Source organism: Ceratina calcarata, unplaced genomic scaffold (assembly GCF_001652005.2).
Source record: "Ceratina calcarata isolate Rehan_Ccalc_2016 unplaced genomic scaffold, ASM165200v1 scaffold289.2, whole genome shotgun sequence".
In the NCBI taxonomy this organism is placed as follows: Eukaryota; Metazoa; Arthropoda; class Insecta; order Hymenoptera; family Apidae; genus Ceratina; species Ceratina calcarata.
Window position 1 is genome coordinate 628,463 of NW_017151272.1, and position 19,582 is coordinate 648,044.

General features: G+C 50.5%; 2 protein-coding genes across 5 annotated transcripts in view; one reads left to right on the forward strand and one right to left on the reverse strand.

Moving 5' to 3' along the window:
- dac (dachshund family transcription factor) overlaps positions 1-19,582 on the forward strand; it is a 136,631-nt gene that overhangs the window by 67,277 nt on the left and 49,772 nt on the right. For all 4 annotated transcript variants that reach the window (XM_026812589.1, XM_018022522.2, XM_018022523.2 and 1 more), the window contains one exon: positions 18,377-18,453. In XM_026812589.1, coding sequence (XP_026668390.1) covers positions 18,377-18,453 — 77 coding nt within the window. The remainder of the gene's footprint in view (positions 1-18,376; positions 18,454-19,582) is intronic.
- Plc21C (Phospholipase C at 21C) overlaps positions 8,239-19,582 on the reverse strand; it is a 129,214-nt gene continuing 117,870 nt past the window's right edge. Inside the window, exon 20 of the transcript XR_003389025.1 lies at positions 8,239-8,745. The gene's annotated coding sequence lies outside the window, so the exon portion shown is untranslated. The remainder of the gene's footprint in view (positions 8,746-19,582) is intronic.

Below are 19,582 nucleotides of genomic sequence, written 5' to 3' on the forward strand. Positions count from 1 at the left end.
AATTTAACATACAAATACAGAGATTCTTAAACTAGATCGTAGTTCTTCGCTTGGTACCGTTTCCAAAGACTTTGAAAACGCTACCAACCCAGGTCTCACCGCGTGGAGGTGACTACGTTCGAGACCCGGACAGTGGACAATCCCCACTGCCCCCTTCCCTATTAAATTGCCACCCTATTATACGGAGCGAATATTGGAGAAGGATTTTAGACGATTGCGAACAAGACTCTAACTATTGACTCTAACTATGGACTAACTATTGACTCTAAATGGAAACTAAGGTGAGAACAAAATGTCAGACTTCACTTGGGCACCAGAGTTCGAGCCGAGCAGGATACTGCACCCGAATGACGATGCCTCAGCGCAGGAATGGCCTGACCACGACCAATCCGTCTCACGGAGCTTACGCACTGCACCTGGGAATGGAACAGGAACACCCCAGCGACTGACGAGACAGGCCACCCGAGATACAGGACCACAACTCTTTTCTCCCTCTGGTACTCGAGCAAAGTCTGACTGGTAAACTACTATTCGCGGCGCGGGTAAACTAAAACGCGAGCAAAATGGATTAACTGAAACGAGAGAGAGAGAGAGAGAGAGAGGGATGAAGTTAAATTCGCTCCGTTATAGGGTGGAATTTTGGAAGGCATACTGCACACTAGTACCGGTACCCACACACTCATACTCATACCGCACACCGCACACGCATACTGGGATGGGATGGGAAAAGGGGTGTCTCGATCGGCCGATCGAGTGACTCGAGGAGCGTCGGGGCTCTGTACTTATACCCTCTCGGGGATCGACGGTTTGGGCAAAATGACGTCTGCGCAAAATGATTGGCCGATTCTTAGAAGCCACGACTTCTGATTTGCATATTCGTTCCCTCCCGTATTTACTGATAATCGGGCAGGATTTTTTGGGTCATTCCAATGGGAGTGACCAGTTGACCATTGACTTTAAGTACCAACTCTTAGGATTGGTCATTCGGTCATCTGGTCAAGGATCGTGAAATGAAAATTCTAAGATTCGTTTCTATTAATTTATTAATCAGAATTTGGCCATTTTCATTAATCGTTTATGGTTACTCGGGTGATTTGAAAGCGAGTGACCACTGACTTATAGTAGCCATCCTCAGGATTGGTTATTCGGTCATTTGGTCAAGGATTGTGAAATAAAAATTCTGAGATTCGTTTCCATTATTTTATTATTCAGAATTAAATCATCTAAATAATCATATAAATACTGTACATTTCTTAGAGTATATATTAAATTAATAGAAGATGAACGAAATAATTAATCGATTACTCCTGAAGTATTCGGGATAAAAGAAAATTGTATACGACCTTTTTTGAAGGTAATAATCGTACCTACAACTTTTATTCAAAGCATTCGTCGAAATTTCGCGAAAAAAAAATTTTCAATTTTTCCGAGATTTTTCCAAGGGGTACCCCTTCAGATTTTGCGAAATTTTCGTTTTTTGCCAATAACTTCTAAACCGTTGGAGATACGGGAAAATTGCATACGACCTTTTTTGTAGGGGACGACGAGATCTATAATTTCCATATAAAAATTCTTCGCTAACGTCAATGGTTTACGAGTAATTTGCAAAAAACTGTTTTTTCGTTTTTCGTCAATAACTCGCTAACTATTAACGCTAGCGAAATATTTTTATACAGAAATTGTAGATCTCGTCGTCCCCTACAAAATGAGCGTACATACGCCCCCCTACGTCCATCCGTTCGGGAGTTATTGACAAAAAACGAAATTTTTTTCCAAAAGCTCGCTATTTCGACGCTGGGATGGTCGGATTTTGTCAACATCAATAAAATGCCAATTAATCGTACTTAACTCGTTAAGTATCGAAGTTAGAAGACAAACAACTTGTATTTGAAGCATTTTTCGAAATTTTGAGAAAAAAGAATGCGATTTTCTAAAGTACATAAACTTTTGGGATTGACTGTATAGCCAATACATCCTTAAGTAATATTAATGGGATTCGGGATATCAATGCTGCGCTAATGTCGACTTCCTGGCTTTAAAACTACCCCGTCATTCCGGGATAATTCGCGCTTATTGTCGCTCGCTATCCACCCGCGCCGGTTTTGCCAGTTTCCTTATCGTCGATCCGGGTTACCTCGGAAATTCTCTCCTCGGGCCTTTCTTCTCTTTCGGATTCCCACCCCCTCCTACGTAGACGTCATTAATTACAACGACGACGACAACGTCGACGAGCCTCTATCGTCGGGGACATCTGCTGGAAAATAATATTCATAAAGTTGAGACCCGCGTCGTTTTCGATCCATCTTCGCGTGCTCCACCCCACGGTATCCGATTTTCCTCGCTTTTCAGTTACCTGGGGTGGATTTTCAGAAGGATGATACGAAACAACGTGATTAAAGAGTGGTAGAAATCGAACGACGATTATACGAAGGAGTCCGTACAGATTTATCGTCTGCAGATGCATAAAATCTTCAATATCAGATTGTAATTAGTTTCGGTGTCGCGTATCGACTTTTCTGCTTTAAGCGAAAGAGAATCGCTCCCCCTGTCGTCGTCGACACAGGGGGTGCAAGCGGGGATTAGAAAGACGCGTGAAGAACTCTCGAGTCCCTGGCGAGGCGGGAGACTGCGCTTCTCGCGCAGCGGACCGTTTCGCGGGCGCGACGAAACGGTTAATTCGATTCGACGATCGTCCGCGGCGATAGTGGTTCGAGCTCGGCTCGTATCATCGAGCGACCGCGCTAATTGCGTTCAAACGAACTGTCACAGCGCCGACACGTGCGCTCGTCTAATCCGCGCGCACATACGCGCGTTATGATTAATACTGTCAACGCCGGCACCGAGCGTCTCGCGTCGGCTTGTCAGCGCGTCCGTAATCACGGTACACGCTAATTACGCTCTGGTACCTACGTCCCAGCGACGAATATTTCCGTCGTCTTTCTTCCGAGTCGGGGATCGAGCGAGAATCGCTTCGATCGAACGACGCGTTCCTCGGTTTCGAAATTATGCGCATATTTCATCGAGCGGAGAGAGAGGAATAATTTTTGATAATATCGGGTCGGCCGACGATTGCTCCGAGCATTAGTCACGCCGTTTCTTTTGTCTCTCGTTTCGTACGGTATCGACAACGTAGTCGTTAAAATCGATCCTCGCGAACAGTTTCTACGGTTCATCTCCCAAGGCGATCCGTAATAGCACCCACGTGATTCCGAGAGATCGGAGCGTGGGTGGGGAGTCTGACGGCCGACAAATCGAATCGGTCAGTCTACCGGCCGGAAAGAACTCGCCAGATTCCGTACAGATTCGCGTGATAATCCCGGCTCGGAGTCTAGACGAATAATTTCGGCCGTGACAAACGTTTCGATTCCCGTTCCCCGAATCGGCTCGTGCCAACGCTGACCCGAGCGAAAGAGGGTCCCTACTAACGACCCTGTTACGAAACGATACGGGCCGTCACGATGATCCCCGCTCGGGCCTCGAACAAATTGGTCCCCGCGTCGATTATTCCCTGAAACGCTTCGCGATAGGAAAATAACACCGCTCCTGGCGATTCTGACACAACTAATTAAGTTCTCACGTTACGTAAACAACTATTCGTGGGTCGAAAAATCGGTCGAGTACTCGGGACACGCGAGTGACCCGGTTCCGCACGGGATTTCATTTGCACGGCGACGAGTCACTCGCGAGACCGCGGATCCGCACGCGTGCGCAATTTCATCAACCGCCGCGATAATTACCGTTCGAACGATAATTAACGCCGCGCCATTAACGACGTCGCGCTCTTTATCCTCGCCTCTCGAACCCGTCCCATCGGGCGCGTATTTTTGGCGCCGCCGACTTCGCCCCTGATGGTTTCCGGGTCATTTACTCCGCGAGCGTGGCTAGGAATTATTTCGATAACCGTCCGGAAGTCGACACAGAAGTCTCGACGCTTGTAAGAGGCGTGCGCGTTTTGCTCCAGCGACACGTTATTAGGCCGCGGTAACGAGCACGACCAAGTAAACTTTGCGTCGTCGAAACGCGATGATTAATTAAAAACATGATTAGCCGCGCGGTCCACCCACCGTCGGCTAATGTACCGTGAAATTGTCAACCGTCTCACGATTTTTTTCACCGTCTCGTTAAAGTCTCGAAACGAGAGCTTATTTTCTGGTGATCTTCGAAGCATCGAACGGCTAACGAGCCCGCCTATCCGGCCAATTTGTCTCTTCGATGCGAGGCTGAATCACCTCGTTACGCCACACTGTATAAAACCATGATAATCCACGGTCCGACGATAGATTCCTTTCTTCGCGTTCTGCGAAACCGAGGCCAGCTCGCGGAAGCGTTGATCCGAGGGAATACCGATTCTAATGGTGAAATATCTTTCCTCGCGCTTCCCTCCTTTGTCCTTATTTCCGCGCGTTCTCGTGTACCTTCGCGACGGCCCAAGATATATTGTTATTAAATGGTCTCCCTTCGGCGGTGAGCGCACGCCAGTATATTACGTGGCACACGCACACGCGCAGACATACGCCCGCACGCAGCGCTGAATCTCTCTGCGCGTGGATCCGTTCTCTTATTTACGATCGACCGGCATGCGATTCGGCCGCGATACTTCCGGACGGAATAAAAGAAAATTGGAAACGAGAAGCTTTCTGACTTATGTTCCATCGAATAGGATTAATCATCGCGCGGTGTCTTTATTATTAGTCATTGTGACGTCGAACCCTCTCGCGTTTAATTCGATTCCAGTAGACGATGATCGTCGACTGGAAAATTTATTAACACGCAGCGTTGTCGCGAGATTATTTAACGCCTGAAAATAATGAGACAAGAAAGAGGAATCGGGTGAAGGGTCGAAGGGTAGTGGTGGTGGGGAGTTTAATTGAAAAGCGGCGGAAGGGTGTCATTAAATAAACCGCGGACGAACGTTCCTGCGGTTCCACGGTGCTACCGTTCGCAGTCCCGGTTCCGCCGCCACTTTTGGTAATGAACTAATATTTGCGGTGTCCGTCCGTCCATCCATTTCGGTTCCGAAGCGCGTAGCTTACCTCTCGCGCGGGCGTCGAAGGGTGCGCGGCCTGTCCCTCGCGAGGTCGGCCTTCGACAAATACGCCCGGGCGAGCTTTTTAAAGGTCAGGGAGGACGTGATCGAAAATTCAATCGTGTCCCGCGGCAAGGAATCCCACTGCTCGGGCCGACGATTACTCGTAACGCTCGATGGACACGGGGGAATCGGTAACGGGGAAAAGCGGCGCGGAAACGTCGATGACAAACGAGCCGAGAGAACGGTCACTCGAGGAGGAGGTAATCGTTTCCCAATTGAAATCCAATGGCAAACGACGTCCAGCCCGGGCGTTTCCATCGCCCCGTCGAGAAGCGTCGAACACCCCTCTCGCGTGTTCGCCCATTGATCATCGCCGGTGAAACTGTTTCTGACGCGAATTATGCAGACGGCGGCAGAAAAAAGCGCGAGTCAAGCGGCCGTGCCGCGGACACTCGCGGAATTTTCAAGAATTTAAATAATATCCTTTTATATTATCGAGGACGCGCTGGAAGTAGCAGTGAGAGCGGGGTCGTAGGTTCGCGCGGCGGCTGTCATAAATCCGGCGCGGTAGCGCAGCAGCAGCAGCAGCAGCAGCAGCAGCAGCAGCCGCGGCGGCGGCGGTTACGGAGAGAGAGAAAATCTACAATTCTAAAGCTTTCCATAAAACACTCGACAAAACGCTTCGCCCGCGGTTTTCGAGTGGCCACCGGGAACCCTCCTCTCCGCGTTTCTCTCCGCCACCCTCGCCGGCTCGCGTCTTCCCCTGCCCTCGCGAATCTGTTGAAATATGTAAAACCGTGTAACCTCTTCAATTTACATAGCAACGCGTGGGCGCGCCGCTCCCCAGGATGAAAAGTGGCCGATCCTTCTCTCGTTAATTGATCGTCCGAAATCCGCCGCGGCGATCCACTTTCTCCCTCTACGCGGTGACGAACCCCTTCGTTCCAAACCCCTTTCCGTACGGCTCGTCGATCCTCGATCCGGTCGAGGATCCTTCGACCGACGTTCTCCGATAAATTTCTACTTTCGAAAGACGAACCGTGCAAGTCGGCATCTGTTCGAAGGTCTGAGATGGAACTAAAGTGGTAACGAGCGGAACGTTGTCTCACGTGATAGACGTCCATCATCGGCCACGACGATAGCTTTAACGTCGCGACCGCGACACGTAAATACACGTGTGTACCGCCGTTGATACAACCATCATTTTTTCCTCGGCCGTAATCGCAGTCGGGTTCGTTTTCTTTCCATACACCACCGCGCCTCTTCCCGACGCGTCCGTCTCTCTCGAACCCACCCGTACACCCGTTGCCCTCCGTCTCTGTCTATCCGTATCCGTGTTCCAGGACGACGGCACGCCGCGTCGTCGTTGCCACTGGTATTTCGAAACTCGCTGAACAAACAAGCGCCGATAAAAGTACCGCGGTATATAGTACATCTGGAAGTAGGGACCATCAGTCACGGCGCATCTGCGAACCACTTTCCTCCTTTCCCGCTACCCGGCACTCCGCCGCCTCGGACGTCCCCTCCGGGAGTGCAGCGGGTGTCCCGAACTTCTCCTATCCACCCACCCGCCGCCGCCGCCGCTAAAAACCATTTGTCATCGGCCGCGTAAATATGTTCTCGAGCGAAACGTGCGTTCGACTTTTTTCCTCTCGCCCACGGTGTTACCGCTTCGCTCACGGAAATACGAGTCCGCGCGATGATGGTGGATCGCGACGTGACCATCCATTTCCTGGGTATATAGATCCCTTTCAACGGAAAGGGAACGGCGAAACCGTGCGCCGCGAGTATGTGTGGGTACACGCACGATTCTTCGATCACTGCGTGGCACCACCCGTGACTCGTAACGAGTAACGTTCAATCTCGCCACGAGCTATCCAAACAGTCGAATAGATTTATCGATACAGATGTTTGGCATTTGATTGTCGAGCCACGTTTACACGGTACTCTCCTTGCTCGTCGAGTCCTATTGACTCTGCGGCGTGCCGAACTAATCGCGTGTATGTTTTCGCGAGCTTTCGCAACCAAATCACCCTTGGTAATAGTTCCCCGGCATTCCGGCAAAATTGCCTGTCCCGTTCATCGCGTAGCCGAGTAAATAAGCAACGTGAGATCGTCTCGAGACGCGGCGGCCCGCGGAGTTTATCTTTATTTCCACGCGAAACTCCGTCCGCGTTCCTCGCGCCGGGGGAGTTGCTTAAAAAGTTGCTCTAATAAAACCCCGGGCCCATTTGTCAAAGAGGGGGAGACTCGCCGTTTTCCCCGGTCTCCCGGTGGCTGCTGCGAAATGTATGTAAAACACATCTCGGTCGGCTCGCGGAGTCGTAACACCCAAGCGGGGCGAGATCCGATGGGCCGACATCTAAAATAATAAAAGTTGCCTCCGTCATTTGTCAACGGTACCTCTGAGGAGCGACTACTTCCAACGCCACCTCGTAATTTCGCGACGTCGCAGCTGCTACCCCCCCTGGCAACTCTCGCTCCCTCGAAGACGTAACGCGATTCCCGACCATCGTTTCACCAAACACTCGTCGCCTCTTCCTCCGCAGGATTTATTTTATAAAAAGATGATTTTCATTGCTACTCTCGGACGACTCGTGATCGAGACAAGTCGATGCAAACCGAATTGCGTGTTTCGCATTTACGCCAGCCTATTTCAGGGTCTAATTAAAAAAGCGTACGCAGAGGCGGCTCGATTCGGAAGGAAATTAAACGAAGAGCGACGAGCATCGCAGGTTCTTTATGCGAGCCCGCCTTAATCCGTTCGTCGAAACGAAGACGCGTCTTGAAGGTGAAATAATAAATAAAATAACGCGTCCTACCGGCGGCAATAATCTACGACAACGAATGTGCCAGACGACTTTTATGAAACTGGCGGGGCCCCGTTCGCTTTCCAGCCCTTTTACGCGGTTGAAAAATAAAATCCTAACCCTTTCCCAGCGGGGACGCGAAACGGAGGCGGCGGGATAAAACCTTAAATACGACCGCTGAACACCGGGGGCCGACAATAAAATTCTCGTAAACCATTCGCTCGAATAATGCACCTGCTTCGACCGTCGTCTAAGTATCTGCAGATTTTTTAACTCGACCTCGCGATTTACGATTTGCCGGACTTCTCGAAATTCATCGAGACCTAAGCGGACGTACAACCGGTCACAATTAAAAGGAGAAGGAATTACGTGGTCATATAAAAATTCAATCACACAAGATTTCTCATTCTAATTAATTTATTACAATTTTCGTACATAGCTCGTTTTAGTGGAAGAATTTCTGATGGACCGATCGAATTTTTCAATTTTCCACGAATGGCGTGGAAATCTCGCGGCATTTCTCGGCGGAACCGACGTTCCCGCATTGAAAGAATGATCGAGCACCCCGTGGCGGGATAATCGGTCCCGCGAGCTCCGTTCTTCCAGTTTATTTTCCGAGTAACCCTTCACATTGCGCTAATGTACTTCTTTGAAACCGCTATTCACCGGCGTCGACGTTTCAATCCTGGTCCATTCACCTCCTCCGGCTGCACCGCGTCGTTTCCCCGCTGAAACACTCAACCGATCGATCTAACCACCAGTCCTCTATCGTGAATTTTCACACGACTTAATCCAGGAGCGCCTCCCTTCCTCCGGTGACTCGTGCTTTCTCCTCGCTCCTTTTTTCTTACCGCCTTCGGTGTAGAGAACTTTCTTCTCCGTTGGTACGGCGCGCGGCGCTCGAATCTGAAATATCAATTGGAGTAGAAATTAGTTCGGACCGTTTTCAAAACATGCCTCTAGCTATTATGAATGTTTCATAGTGACAGCTGATTTCAGCGCTTGTTTCACAGAGCTTGAACGTCTGTCAATAATATTCAGTTTATATTGCTTTGAGTTTCATACAAAAACCTTGCTTTCTACTGTGTTGAATATATCAAATTTTATGTCAACTAAACAGCATTTGCGCGAGGTTTTTTTGTTTTCTGTTTTAATTGGAAGAAAAGTGCAGCTGAAGCGCATATTAGGTTGGCAACTAAGTGATTGCGGATTTTAAGTAAGAAGTCTATTGACAAACTCTTCAAGTATTAATTGCCAACCCAATAGAATGCTTGTGGAGGTTTATGGTGACAATGCTCCAACTAATAAATCATGTAGGGAAGTTAAAAAAAAAAATTTCGACGTTTCAAGAATGTGTGGTGATTTGAGCATTGAAGAGAAGGCAGCCAAAAAAATCAATTAATCTAATTTGTACTCGTAATATCAACTCGATTCTCGTACGTCCTTTCGAAATTATGTGAATCGGAACGAGAGGATGAAAAATTGAACGGTCGCGCGTGGGTCAAAAGAGCGATCGGTAAAAGTAGATGGAGGATCGCGAGGTAAAGGAAAGGTAGACGCGCGACACGCTGGGACAAGGGGTTAGCGCATTCCTGCGCGATTCGATGGGTAACAGGTCGCCGACAAAGGGAACAGTCGCCCCGTTTGAACCCCCAGGATCGCTAAATATTTCATTTCGTATCCCTCGAAACGTTTAATCTCGGCTCAGGTGCGCGAGTCTCTCGCGGACGCATTGCACACGCGTTTGCCGATATCTATCGGAAATCTCGGATCGATCTCTCCCTCCGTTTCTGAAACGCGTTTCATGCTTCACAACTATTTCGTATCTGTTTCTCTTTTTCTTTTACGGAAATAATTTATGCCACGGGAGTAAATTCAGCTGGAAAGGCACCGTCGAAAATCCATCTACGCGCGATTAAAGTTTCTAGCAATCGGGCAGCAGCCAGCTTTGTGGCGTGGATGGACGGGAAAGTTTCATTATCGGACCGCGCGCGAGCTCTCGCTCTCCCCCGTTCCCATCTTCGTTTACATTTATGATTTAATACGATCGTCCATGTGTGCGTCCCCTTTGATTCCCGCCCCTCGCGCCGCGCGCGTCCCTCGACAAATACATATCTCTTTCTCTCGGTTCCCGTTACGTGTGTAATTCGAACGGGGTCTCCCTTTTGTCGTGGCGCTCCTTGGCCGCTGCTAACTCGAGACGCGTGTCCGGATAAAGAGACCACCGAGGAGCGACTCGTGAGGGAAGAAAGAATCCCAATTTTCCGGAATCGCGAGCGCGCGCCAGGATTATCGGCGTCCCGGGACGAACATCCGGCGTATCGCGAAAGTTCACGTGGAATCTTCTCGGCGACAAACGCAAAACGCGTCGTTCGCGATAGAACGCGCGCGAGAGAGAGAGAGAGAGAGAGAGAGACAGACAGACAGAGAGAAGGGTAGCGCGCGAGAGTACAAAGAGCCGCGACCGTGCGCGGAATATTAAATTCGCGGACAGAAATTCGAGCAACTTTTCAGCGAGGCATTATGGTTCTGGCTATCTGGATGATGTAGCACCGAACTTGGGAAGAAGACTCGACCGAGTGAAACCTTCCCCGTGCCAGTTTTCGTCGTTTCTCCGCTCGCTCGCACGCGCGTCTTCCCTTGTTCCGTTCGTTTCTCCTGCGACGGAGAGTAACCGTTGTCGCCGTCTCCCTTTCTCTCTCCTTCGGTCTCTCTCCCTCGCCGGCACAGCTTCCAGGGTAGCAATCTTTTATTATTAGCGCAGGCTTTACCAGACAATGAAACGAAAGGAACGGAATATGATATTGTAGTACAGAGGCTCGGCGGAAAGGGAAGCTATTGTCGGTCTCTTTGAATTTTAAAGTCAACGATCGATACGGCTCGAGGGATGCGCCTTTAGCCATATAAACCGCTCCGCTCGCCCCCTCAACCCCGGCTCTCTTTTCTCCGCGCCCCTACGTCTCTCGCCCCCGATCGTAGCTTCCCGTTCGTTTCGAATCGAACCACGATCAGAACTCGAAACGATCTCTTCTTTGGTCGGTCTGTTCATCAGAAGAGTCTGACCGTCGTTCGAACGCGTAGCGCCGTCGATGACTTCTCGGTTCTCGAGCGGCCTCGGGTGGGATCGGGATCGAAAGGAAGAGAAACTGTCTCGGCTGTAATGATAAATTGCGCCCGCGGCCCCGGCGGAACAGCCCGTCCGCACGAGTGCCGACCGACCGTGCGGGGAATCAAATTGCAATTTGTTATTTGTAATTCCGAGTGTCGCTTAATATACTCTCTCTCACCCTTGCCAGGCACGCGAGGAGGGGTTAGAAATTAAGCGGAGCTTGATGAGAAAGCGCGAAGGTGAAGCGCGGCTCCCCGAGAGCTGCCGCGTAATTAAGCAAGCGCGACACCCCCCTTATTTTTGCGTCGACACGTAATTGTTTCTCGCGGCATCCACGGAGTCAGGCGGACAGCGAGGAGTACATATTTTAATACCTGTTAGATGTAGTATACGTTTCTAAAATTTAATAGGATTCCACGTTTCTTTCGTGCACGATCTAACGAACGAATCGGTAGGTTTCGAGACTCGAGGCAAGTTTCGACCGCGATAAGTCCGCTGGTTGCTCAGCCGGCAATACGCAAATAAACGGACGAATCCACCCTTCGTGTACCTTCGAGCCACCATCCCCTCGGAGTAGATCGAACAAAAATATGCGATGGAGAAAAAAATAAAAAAGGTGGGCGAGAGAGCTCGCAGACTTTAAAGCGGAGAGCCTCGGCGTTCGGGAACGTTCCATAGAGGAAAACGATTGGAAAAGGAGAAAATACGGGCCACGCGGGGCGATCGTTTATCGGTGGAGAGACCGGTATCTGTCGCGTGGAAATCTGCTTGTCCGCGATAGAGCGTGACGCGGCAGAGGGCCACCCCACGCGCGACGGCGCGTGTGCGAAAATACACGCGTAAAAGCCCGCTTATCGGGTTTGCGCAAGAATAGGATTCGACGACGCTTCCGAAACCCATAACCGAAACGGTAACTGCCACCCTCTGACTGATCGAACTTATTCTTTTCCTCCGTTCCCGCCCGTCTCCTTCTGTCGCGTCGATAACGCCGCGAGTGAGAGAGACGACGCGCTATTTTTCTGGAAAATTGAATAGACAAAATCGAATATTTGCCTAGTCAGCCGCCCCTCCTGGGGTGCTATCTCTCGGAGCCAGTTCCCTCTCGTACGAGAGACGCCTTTCTGTACGAGTTTATCCGATTTCTCGTTACGATTGGTCGATTCGAGATCTATAAAGAGCTGGTGTGAACGTCGGACCACCTGCCGACGAAGTGACGAGCCAGGCGAAGCGCGACTGGTGGGCTCTCGTTCGCGTGCTACATTAATTTACGACGTGTCTAACAGCATCGGACGACGAAGATCGTCGAGATCGATCAGCTTCATGGAGAAAAGAGAAAATATAAAAGCCATCGGGTTCGGGGGGTGAAATCGGTCCATTCGAAACCGCGATAAGCCTTTTTCGACTCGGGGGTCGCGCGAACTCCCTGAGCGGCCATCGATGGCCCTTAATCGACCGATCCGGCGGCGAAGTGATTTTTATTTTTCCACGAATCTTGATTTATACGCGGAGGCTTTTCGACTCCGCTGTAACCGGGGGGGTGGACGAGAAGAAGAGAATGGGAGGATAGGGTGGGAGTGCAGTTTCACGCGGCTGCGGTCGCCTTCACGAGGGGTTGCCCTGCGCGTTATCTCACCGTTACGCGTTGGCAGGCATATGGCCGGCTGCTACCGGGAGGGGAAAAACCGGGGCTCATAATTTTCAGATTTATGTACAAATGTTTCTGGGCGAAGCCCTGGCCGGTCGCGGGGAAGATATCTATCGTAAAGTTTCGCGGAATTGAAAAATGCTTTCGAGGCTTTCTCGCACCCCCGAGACCGACGACGGGGATGACGTATCGTACGCCGACTATCTTTTCCGGGATAAATGATTTGCGATCTGGGGGGTACAAACATTCGTGTTCCGTGACACTGACCTCGTTTGTAACTCGGGTAAAATTACTATTCGTAATAGTACTCAAACGAATAATGGAAATACGCGAAACGTACAATAGTATAAGAAAAAAAAAAATAAGTTGGATTAGTCCTGAAGTACATAGAATCTTTCTTGTAGAGGACGTCAATGCCTACAATTTCTGTATAAAAAATTGTTCGCTACTTTCCATAATTAATTAACAAATAAAATTTTTTATTGAAAAAGAAATACGCTCGCTGTTCTTTCTTGTACTGTGCTCGTTCAGTAGAGAAAGATGTCGTTTGGACTGTTATCTCTGTCAAAATTATGACCACGTGTCGTACAAACGAACGAGCAAAGGGTTCTGAGAAAAAGAGTCACAAGAAATCGATCTGAGCCAGAGTGGCACGAAACGAGAATAAAGAACTTTGAGGCGAGAGCAAAAAAACAGATATTCGTTGCGCGTAACGCGGGACAGGCATGCAGCGTGAAATCTTTGGGTTCCTATCCGTGCGGCAGCTTTCTTCGACTTTCGTTTTCCATGGTCAGGTAGAGCAGAGCGTTCGACGGGTCTCCGTCTCCTTCACCTTCTCCCGTGGCGAGCCGTTCGTCAAGCTCGCGCTCGAGCAGTCGTTCGTCTAAACGGCCGGTTTATCTGTTCGCCGGATCGGCATTGTCTTCCCTCGGCAGCCCCGGAAGCCGTTCGGAAGCGAGAGAGGCGCAGGTCGAATCAGTGGACGCGCGGGTGCGAGAGGATGAGAAAACAATTTAGCTCGATCAACGTTTCTAGCCGGAATCTCAGCCGTCGTCTTCTAATTAAACCGCTGTCCTGCGCGGGTATAAAGTCGGAGGTTATCACCGCGGTATCTGATCCCCGGGCTTTAATCCGACTGTATTTCCAACCGTTTTAAGCGGTCGTCTATACGCACACGCGAGCACGGCTACGTATTTATATATATGGAACGAACAGAAGCTCTCGGCAACGGTCTCATTTCCTGTCTGCGGGGGTCCCGCAGGGTATACGTAATTAGCCGGAGGGAGGACCTAAGGAAACGACCTTCGCTCTTCCTCCCAGGGTACACCCGTTCATCGATTGCTCCTGGAAATTATCGTGAAACGGAAGCGAGAACACGTTCGGCCGGTGAATTTCCACCGGCCCCTCGGAATTGAGATTATTTTTCAAGGAGCCAAGGGTCGACACGGAGTTCGGTTCGTCTGCTTCCCCCGCGACGACCGAACGCGGCCCCGTCTCTCTTTTTCTCGTCGGAGCGCCGGTCTCGGTTCGGTCGGGCCAGTTCGCGATTAACTCGACCACGGGTGTATCAAAGCGAGAAGACGTACAACGAGAAATTAATCTCAATCGTCGCCGGGCCGAGGCCCCGTCATTTATCACGACTCGTTACCGGGGATGCGAGCGCCGGAATCCAACGGATTGATATGAAGTCGGCAACGGTAGTCCGCGCCCGATTGTGTCGTGACTGCCGCTGAGATCTATTAGTCAAACCGAGCCCCGAGTGCCGAAACGGGAAATGGAAGAGAAGAAACCTGCTGACTGGCAGCGCGCACAGCGAGGGAGTACCGAAGGGAATTCGAAACGGAGATAGAGGGGAACGTTGATTCACCCGGTAGCTTTGTAGACCGTGTATCGTCGTCACGAGTACGACGATGAACTCGCGTAAACGTCGCAATTAACGCGGCACTCACCCTCTTCGCTCTGGCTCCGTCGTCAGATAAAATCTGTACGAGTAAGGAAGACCCCGTTCAACGGTTCTAGCTCGAAAATAGAATTCGCTAACTTTAATCGCCTGAGAAACGGACCAATTCTCGTGGGGATCACGTCGAAACGTTGATGAACACGTGGACTGGTAAGGGGAATTAATACCGCGAGTCGGACGTCTTATTCGGCGCGCATCGATTTGATCAACGAGCAGAGCGGAGTAACTGGAATTCCAGGCATCCGGTGATTGAATCGGCCCGGAGATACACCCCTCAGCAGTCCGAGTGGTCGGTTTGATAAATGCTGTCCGTCTGCCGATACGTCGGATAATATTTGCGAGCAGATCCGGCAGAAATCGAAAGGCAGGGGCGACGGGATCGGGTGTAATTCGATTCCTTCTCCTCTCTCGGTCCCTTTATATTCCGCTCGCCCGTGGAAGTCGCGTTCTGACGCTCGAACTCGATCGCTCTGCCCCGAAGCCAATTTCTGCCCGACAGACCTCTATCTTGAATTATGTTTCTCATATTTTCTCCCTCCACCGAGACGCGAGCGTCTTCGGTCACGTGAAGGCTGAACGGCGAACCTCCACCCGCGGCTCTTCATGTATTTTTGGACCGATGTTTCGCGAACGATTCTTCGAACGCGCGTGTCCTCTATACGAGATAAATTCGGACGGGATGTTTCTCAGAGTTTTCACGTTCAACCAAGTTGCGAGGTCCGTAACGCGAGTCGTCCCGTTGATAATTATGAGAGTGACGCGAGAGGAAAGGCAGGACGCGGGTGGCGAAATAAGGAATATCTCCTCGCTAACCGTCCCGAGACTCGTTACCGACCCCTTTCGCCTCGGATGTCACAGCGGCGGGGAGGGTGGCATTTTCGGGATCGCGCACTTTGGATCCCGTTACCTGACCCCCCGTCCGGCTCGTTTATTATTTGGACTCCGGAGCGGAAAGTTCCGTAAGCGAGGCGTGTACCCGTTGGAGGAAAGCGCGAGACCAAGGGCCCGGTGTCGTTCATCCCCTTCTCGAACCTGTAACACAATCGCGCCTCGGATTCCAGCGGCGTAATTAAAATTACGACGGCGCCGCCCCGGTCAATCGTCGCTCGACGAAAAGGGTAGGCGGGTATCGACGTCCCCCGCGCGGGTACACACGCACATGTGTGTACATACGTATCGTTTATCGAAAAAGCCGCGCCGGCATACTTTCGCCAATTTGCCCGGCTCTTTGTCCTCTTGAAATTACAACTGTTCCCCGTCATTATCGGAACGTGGGTTACGCGACCCACGATGCTTTTGATTTTTCGATAAAAACGTCAAAACCGGTGCCAAACACCGAGGCACCTGCCAAAGGAACCGAACCGTTGATTAAAAATGGCCGCTGGTATGCACAGAAACTATTGCCCTTCGACTGCATTGCCAATTTTACACGACGAGATTAGACCGTTTCACGTTAGCTCATCCGAGTATTACGAAAACGTACGGAAACTTTCATTTCTCGATTGCGTTCACGTCGAGATCAGGAGATTCGAGATTTAAGCGTTTGCCAGGGATGAAATCGCGAGCCCGATTCTATTGGAATCGGTTCGTCCGCGTTCGAAATACGGCTGTTAATGAACTCCCGCTGTGCGGGCCGCTCGTTTCCCAGCATCGGCCAAGGGATCCCCGCGGAGTTCGTCATTACCGAATCAAAATTAAAGGCAAAGATCCGAAGAAGAACGGCTTATTAGTCGCTACGTACTGTACCATGCTAATGGATGCGACGAGGATCGATCATCGACACGATGTACCTGAAATAGTCGGTCAAAAGAAGTTCTGATCTCTGCAGATCACGTCACGTTTCATCGTTTTGACGTTGACAAAAAAATATTTTACTCGACGGAGCGAGGCACCATTTTCTGCGGCGTTGAAAACGTCTGGCAGGCGAGTGGAAAATTCGGCGCGATCCTTCGCTCTCAGGACGGGGTCGAAGCGCTAATTATTCGCGACTAGGCCGTAGGAAAGCCGTAGGCGCGCGTAATGAAATCCATGATGTATTAACGCGGGCGTGCAGTCGCGCCGGGACAGGTAAACGCGGGCGATCGCGCGCGTAAACGCGCGAACGGGGGAACCGTGAAGACGCCGAGATACGCTCGCCGTAATATTCGACTAATTACAAATTTAATAACCTTGCCCGGTTACGACGACGTCTAAGCGAATGGGTCCCCTTTCTCCCGGGCTCCGTGTGCCCCCTTCTCTCCTAATTTCGACTCGTGTCTTCGTCTCCCTCGCGCCGCGGCTTCCCCCCTTCGTTCGAATTCGTCGGGTCCGGTGAGAAAAGGTAGCCAGGAGGCGGATACCCATCGTCCGTCTTAATCGACTCGTATTACCAATTAAAATTTAATTATCTCCGAAGTTGAGTCGTCACGATATCAAAGCTTCGCATTTATTATTGCCATCGTCCGATCCAATCGATTCCTGTGTAAGATTTGAAAAGATCGTAAAATTAGTCGCGAAACGAGGGAACGTCTCGGTAGCTCGTAGAAGAAAAAGAGAGGCGAGGACAGGAGAACGGGAGATTCTCCTCTTCCATTCTGGTGAACGCGGCCGTAACTTATCGCTCGTAGACGCACGGTATTTCTCTCCGGCTCTTTGAAAGCATTTTCTCATTAAAAAATTAAGGTTCGAGGGGTCGCGACGGGTGGGGTGGGCGTTCTCGCGGGTTCGCGCGGTGCCGACCCCGGACGGGAGAGAAGCCGTTTGCGGCGGGGGTGCTCGGGTGGCCGGGTCGGTAAGTGCTCTGCGGCTCCCAGATGCGCCCAATATTATGTTTAATGATATTAACTTCTTACTTAATGGTCCGCGGTTCGATTCGAGGTGCGAGCCGCCCTCCACGCACCGTGCCGACCTCCAAGAACGAACCGTACCCCGGAGAATAATTTGCAAAGTCGAGGAAAGAATCGTTGAGAGTTCGTGACTTCGTCGGGCCGTCTAATCGACCGAAGAACGACCCTTCTCCGTTACTCTCGAATCTGTGTGTACAAGTAATTTCTATCGGAAGCAGAATGGTAAATTTTTTTTATCCTGAGAAACGCCGAGACGTCGTCGGAGGAATCTGTACGACGTCGAGGTGCGAACGTTCGATACCGCGACAACGGCCGGTTAACGTCAGACCCTCGGCATCCGGCTGCGAGTCTTAACGATTCCACGGGCGAGCTACCGGAGGAGAGCCACGAGGGCCGAACAATATAGGGGCAAGATTAAAAGTTTCGCGGTGCAGAGGCATAAAGGCCGGCTGGTGTAGCTTAACGAGCCCGGCCCTCGTAAAGCCGAACATTCGAGGAAACCGGGAGAGCAACAAAATAAAAGAGGGGTAACTGGTATCCGAGAGCATCGCGAAACCACGGAACGACTCTCGGTGGCGCAGCCTCGCTCTCAGATGCAACGCCAGATACATTGTCCCATTAAAACCCGACGATGTGTACAATTACTGTAAACCGATAAATTGTACTTGAAATATCTCTGTCTCCCCGATCGTTGTTTACTCATCCCCGCGAGACGAACATACGGGAACCGGTTTTAACGATCCTCGAGGCGACGCGCGACAACTGCGCGTGAAAAATACGAGCGAATCGATTAACGTCGATGATCGAACAGAACGCGCGGCCCCGACGACCGGGCCAGACCCCGGCACTTATCTACCTACGCTCCCAGCCGCGACGCTGCAATAATTATTTAATTAACGGGCATCGGGACGAGTCCACCTCCGCTCCGACTCGATTCTCCTGTCCACCCGCAATAATCGATATTATACTAAAGCTTTTCCCTGTATCCGATGTTCCAGGCTCCGCGAGGAGAGAGGAGACGCCGAGAGGGCACTAGCGCTGGACCAAAAACCCAGGGATCTGAGCTCGCACAATGGTAAGATAAATACGTGTACGCTCGTTTACCGTAATTACAGTAATCGGCCGATAATACGGCGAATAACGCCGAGTCGTATTACGGGCCGCGCACTATTACGAACGGAACGATCATCGCTTTTTCTCTTGGCGACCGATCATCTCTCCGTGATCCGAGGCCGTCGCGGATGATCGCCGATCCTCCGACGCTCCGTGCATCGTTCCATACATGGACAGTTCTCGCTTTTCTATCAGAACATTTCGTATTCCGTAATACATTTCATGATATCAATTTACGAAATGAAGCATAGAACGAGGTTTCCTCGACTCTCAATCTCTATGCGATAAACGCGTTCTTCGTATCGATCGATCATCGAAAGTATCGAACGTAAACGCGGTTCCATTAACGGGAAAAGAGAGGAGCTGTGGCGCCCGAGGGGCACGAAGAAAGGACGAATCAACCGAGCGTGCCCAGTGCTCTTGGGACCAGTCCTTTTCTCGATTTCTTTATTTCTGTTGGCCGAGGCCCGGCCAAGCGTTTAGGGCCTAAACTCTAGGCGGCCGAGAAAGAGATTAAGTTCGATATCGGGTTACGGGGCACCGCGCGGCCTCGTCCTTTCTTCTGATTCCCCGTAATATTTTAATCCGTTCGATCGAACCTTTTATCCTGGTGGCGCGGGCGTACTTCTACGCCAGCGACGACTCCTCGGATCTGATCGTGTTCGGGGCCCCACGGAATCAACGGGGGATTTCGAGTCGGACGTCGACCGGGCGTGCTTAATCGACCGCGGCCTACCGGTACCAACCGCGAAACGATTCTCGTTTGTCGATAGAACTCGGCCGATTTTCAAGAATACCTCACAATTTTTATTCTTAAATTATTGAAAAGTAGGAACGTTCTTGTTTCTGACAACTAGAGCTACAATTTTTATCTTGAACATTTTTCGCTAACACGAAGAACAAGTTTTAGCAATAAACAATTTTATTTCTTAATTAATTATTGACACTAGCTGAAAACTTTGTATACAGAAATTGTAAGTATTGAGGATCTTCACAAGAAAGATTCTATGAATTTTTCTTCTAACTCGAGTATTTAACAAGTTACATATGATTATTTGGCATTTTATTGATGTTGACAAAATCCGACCATC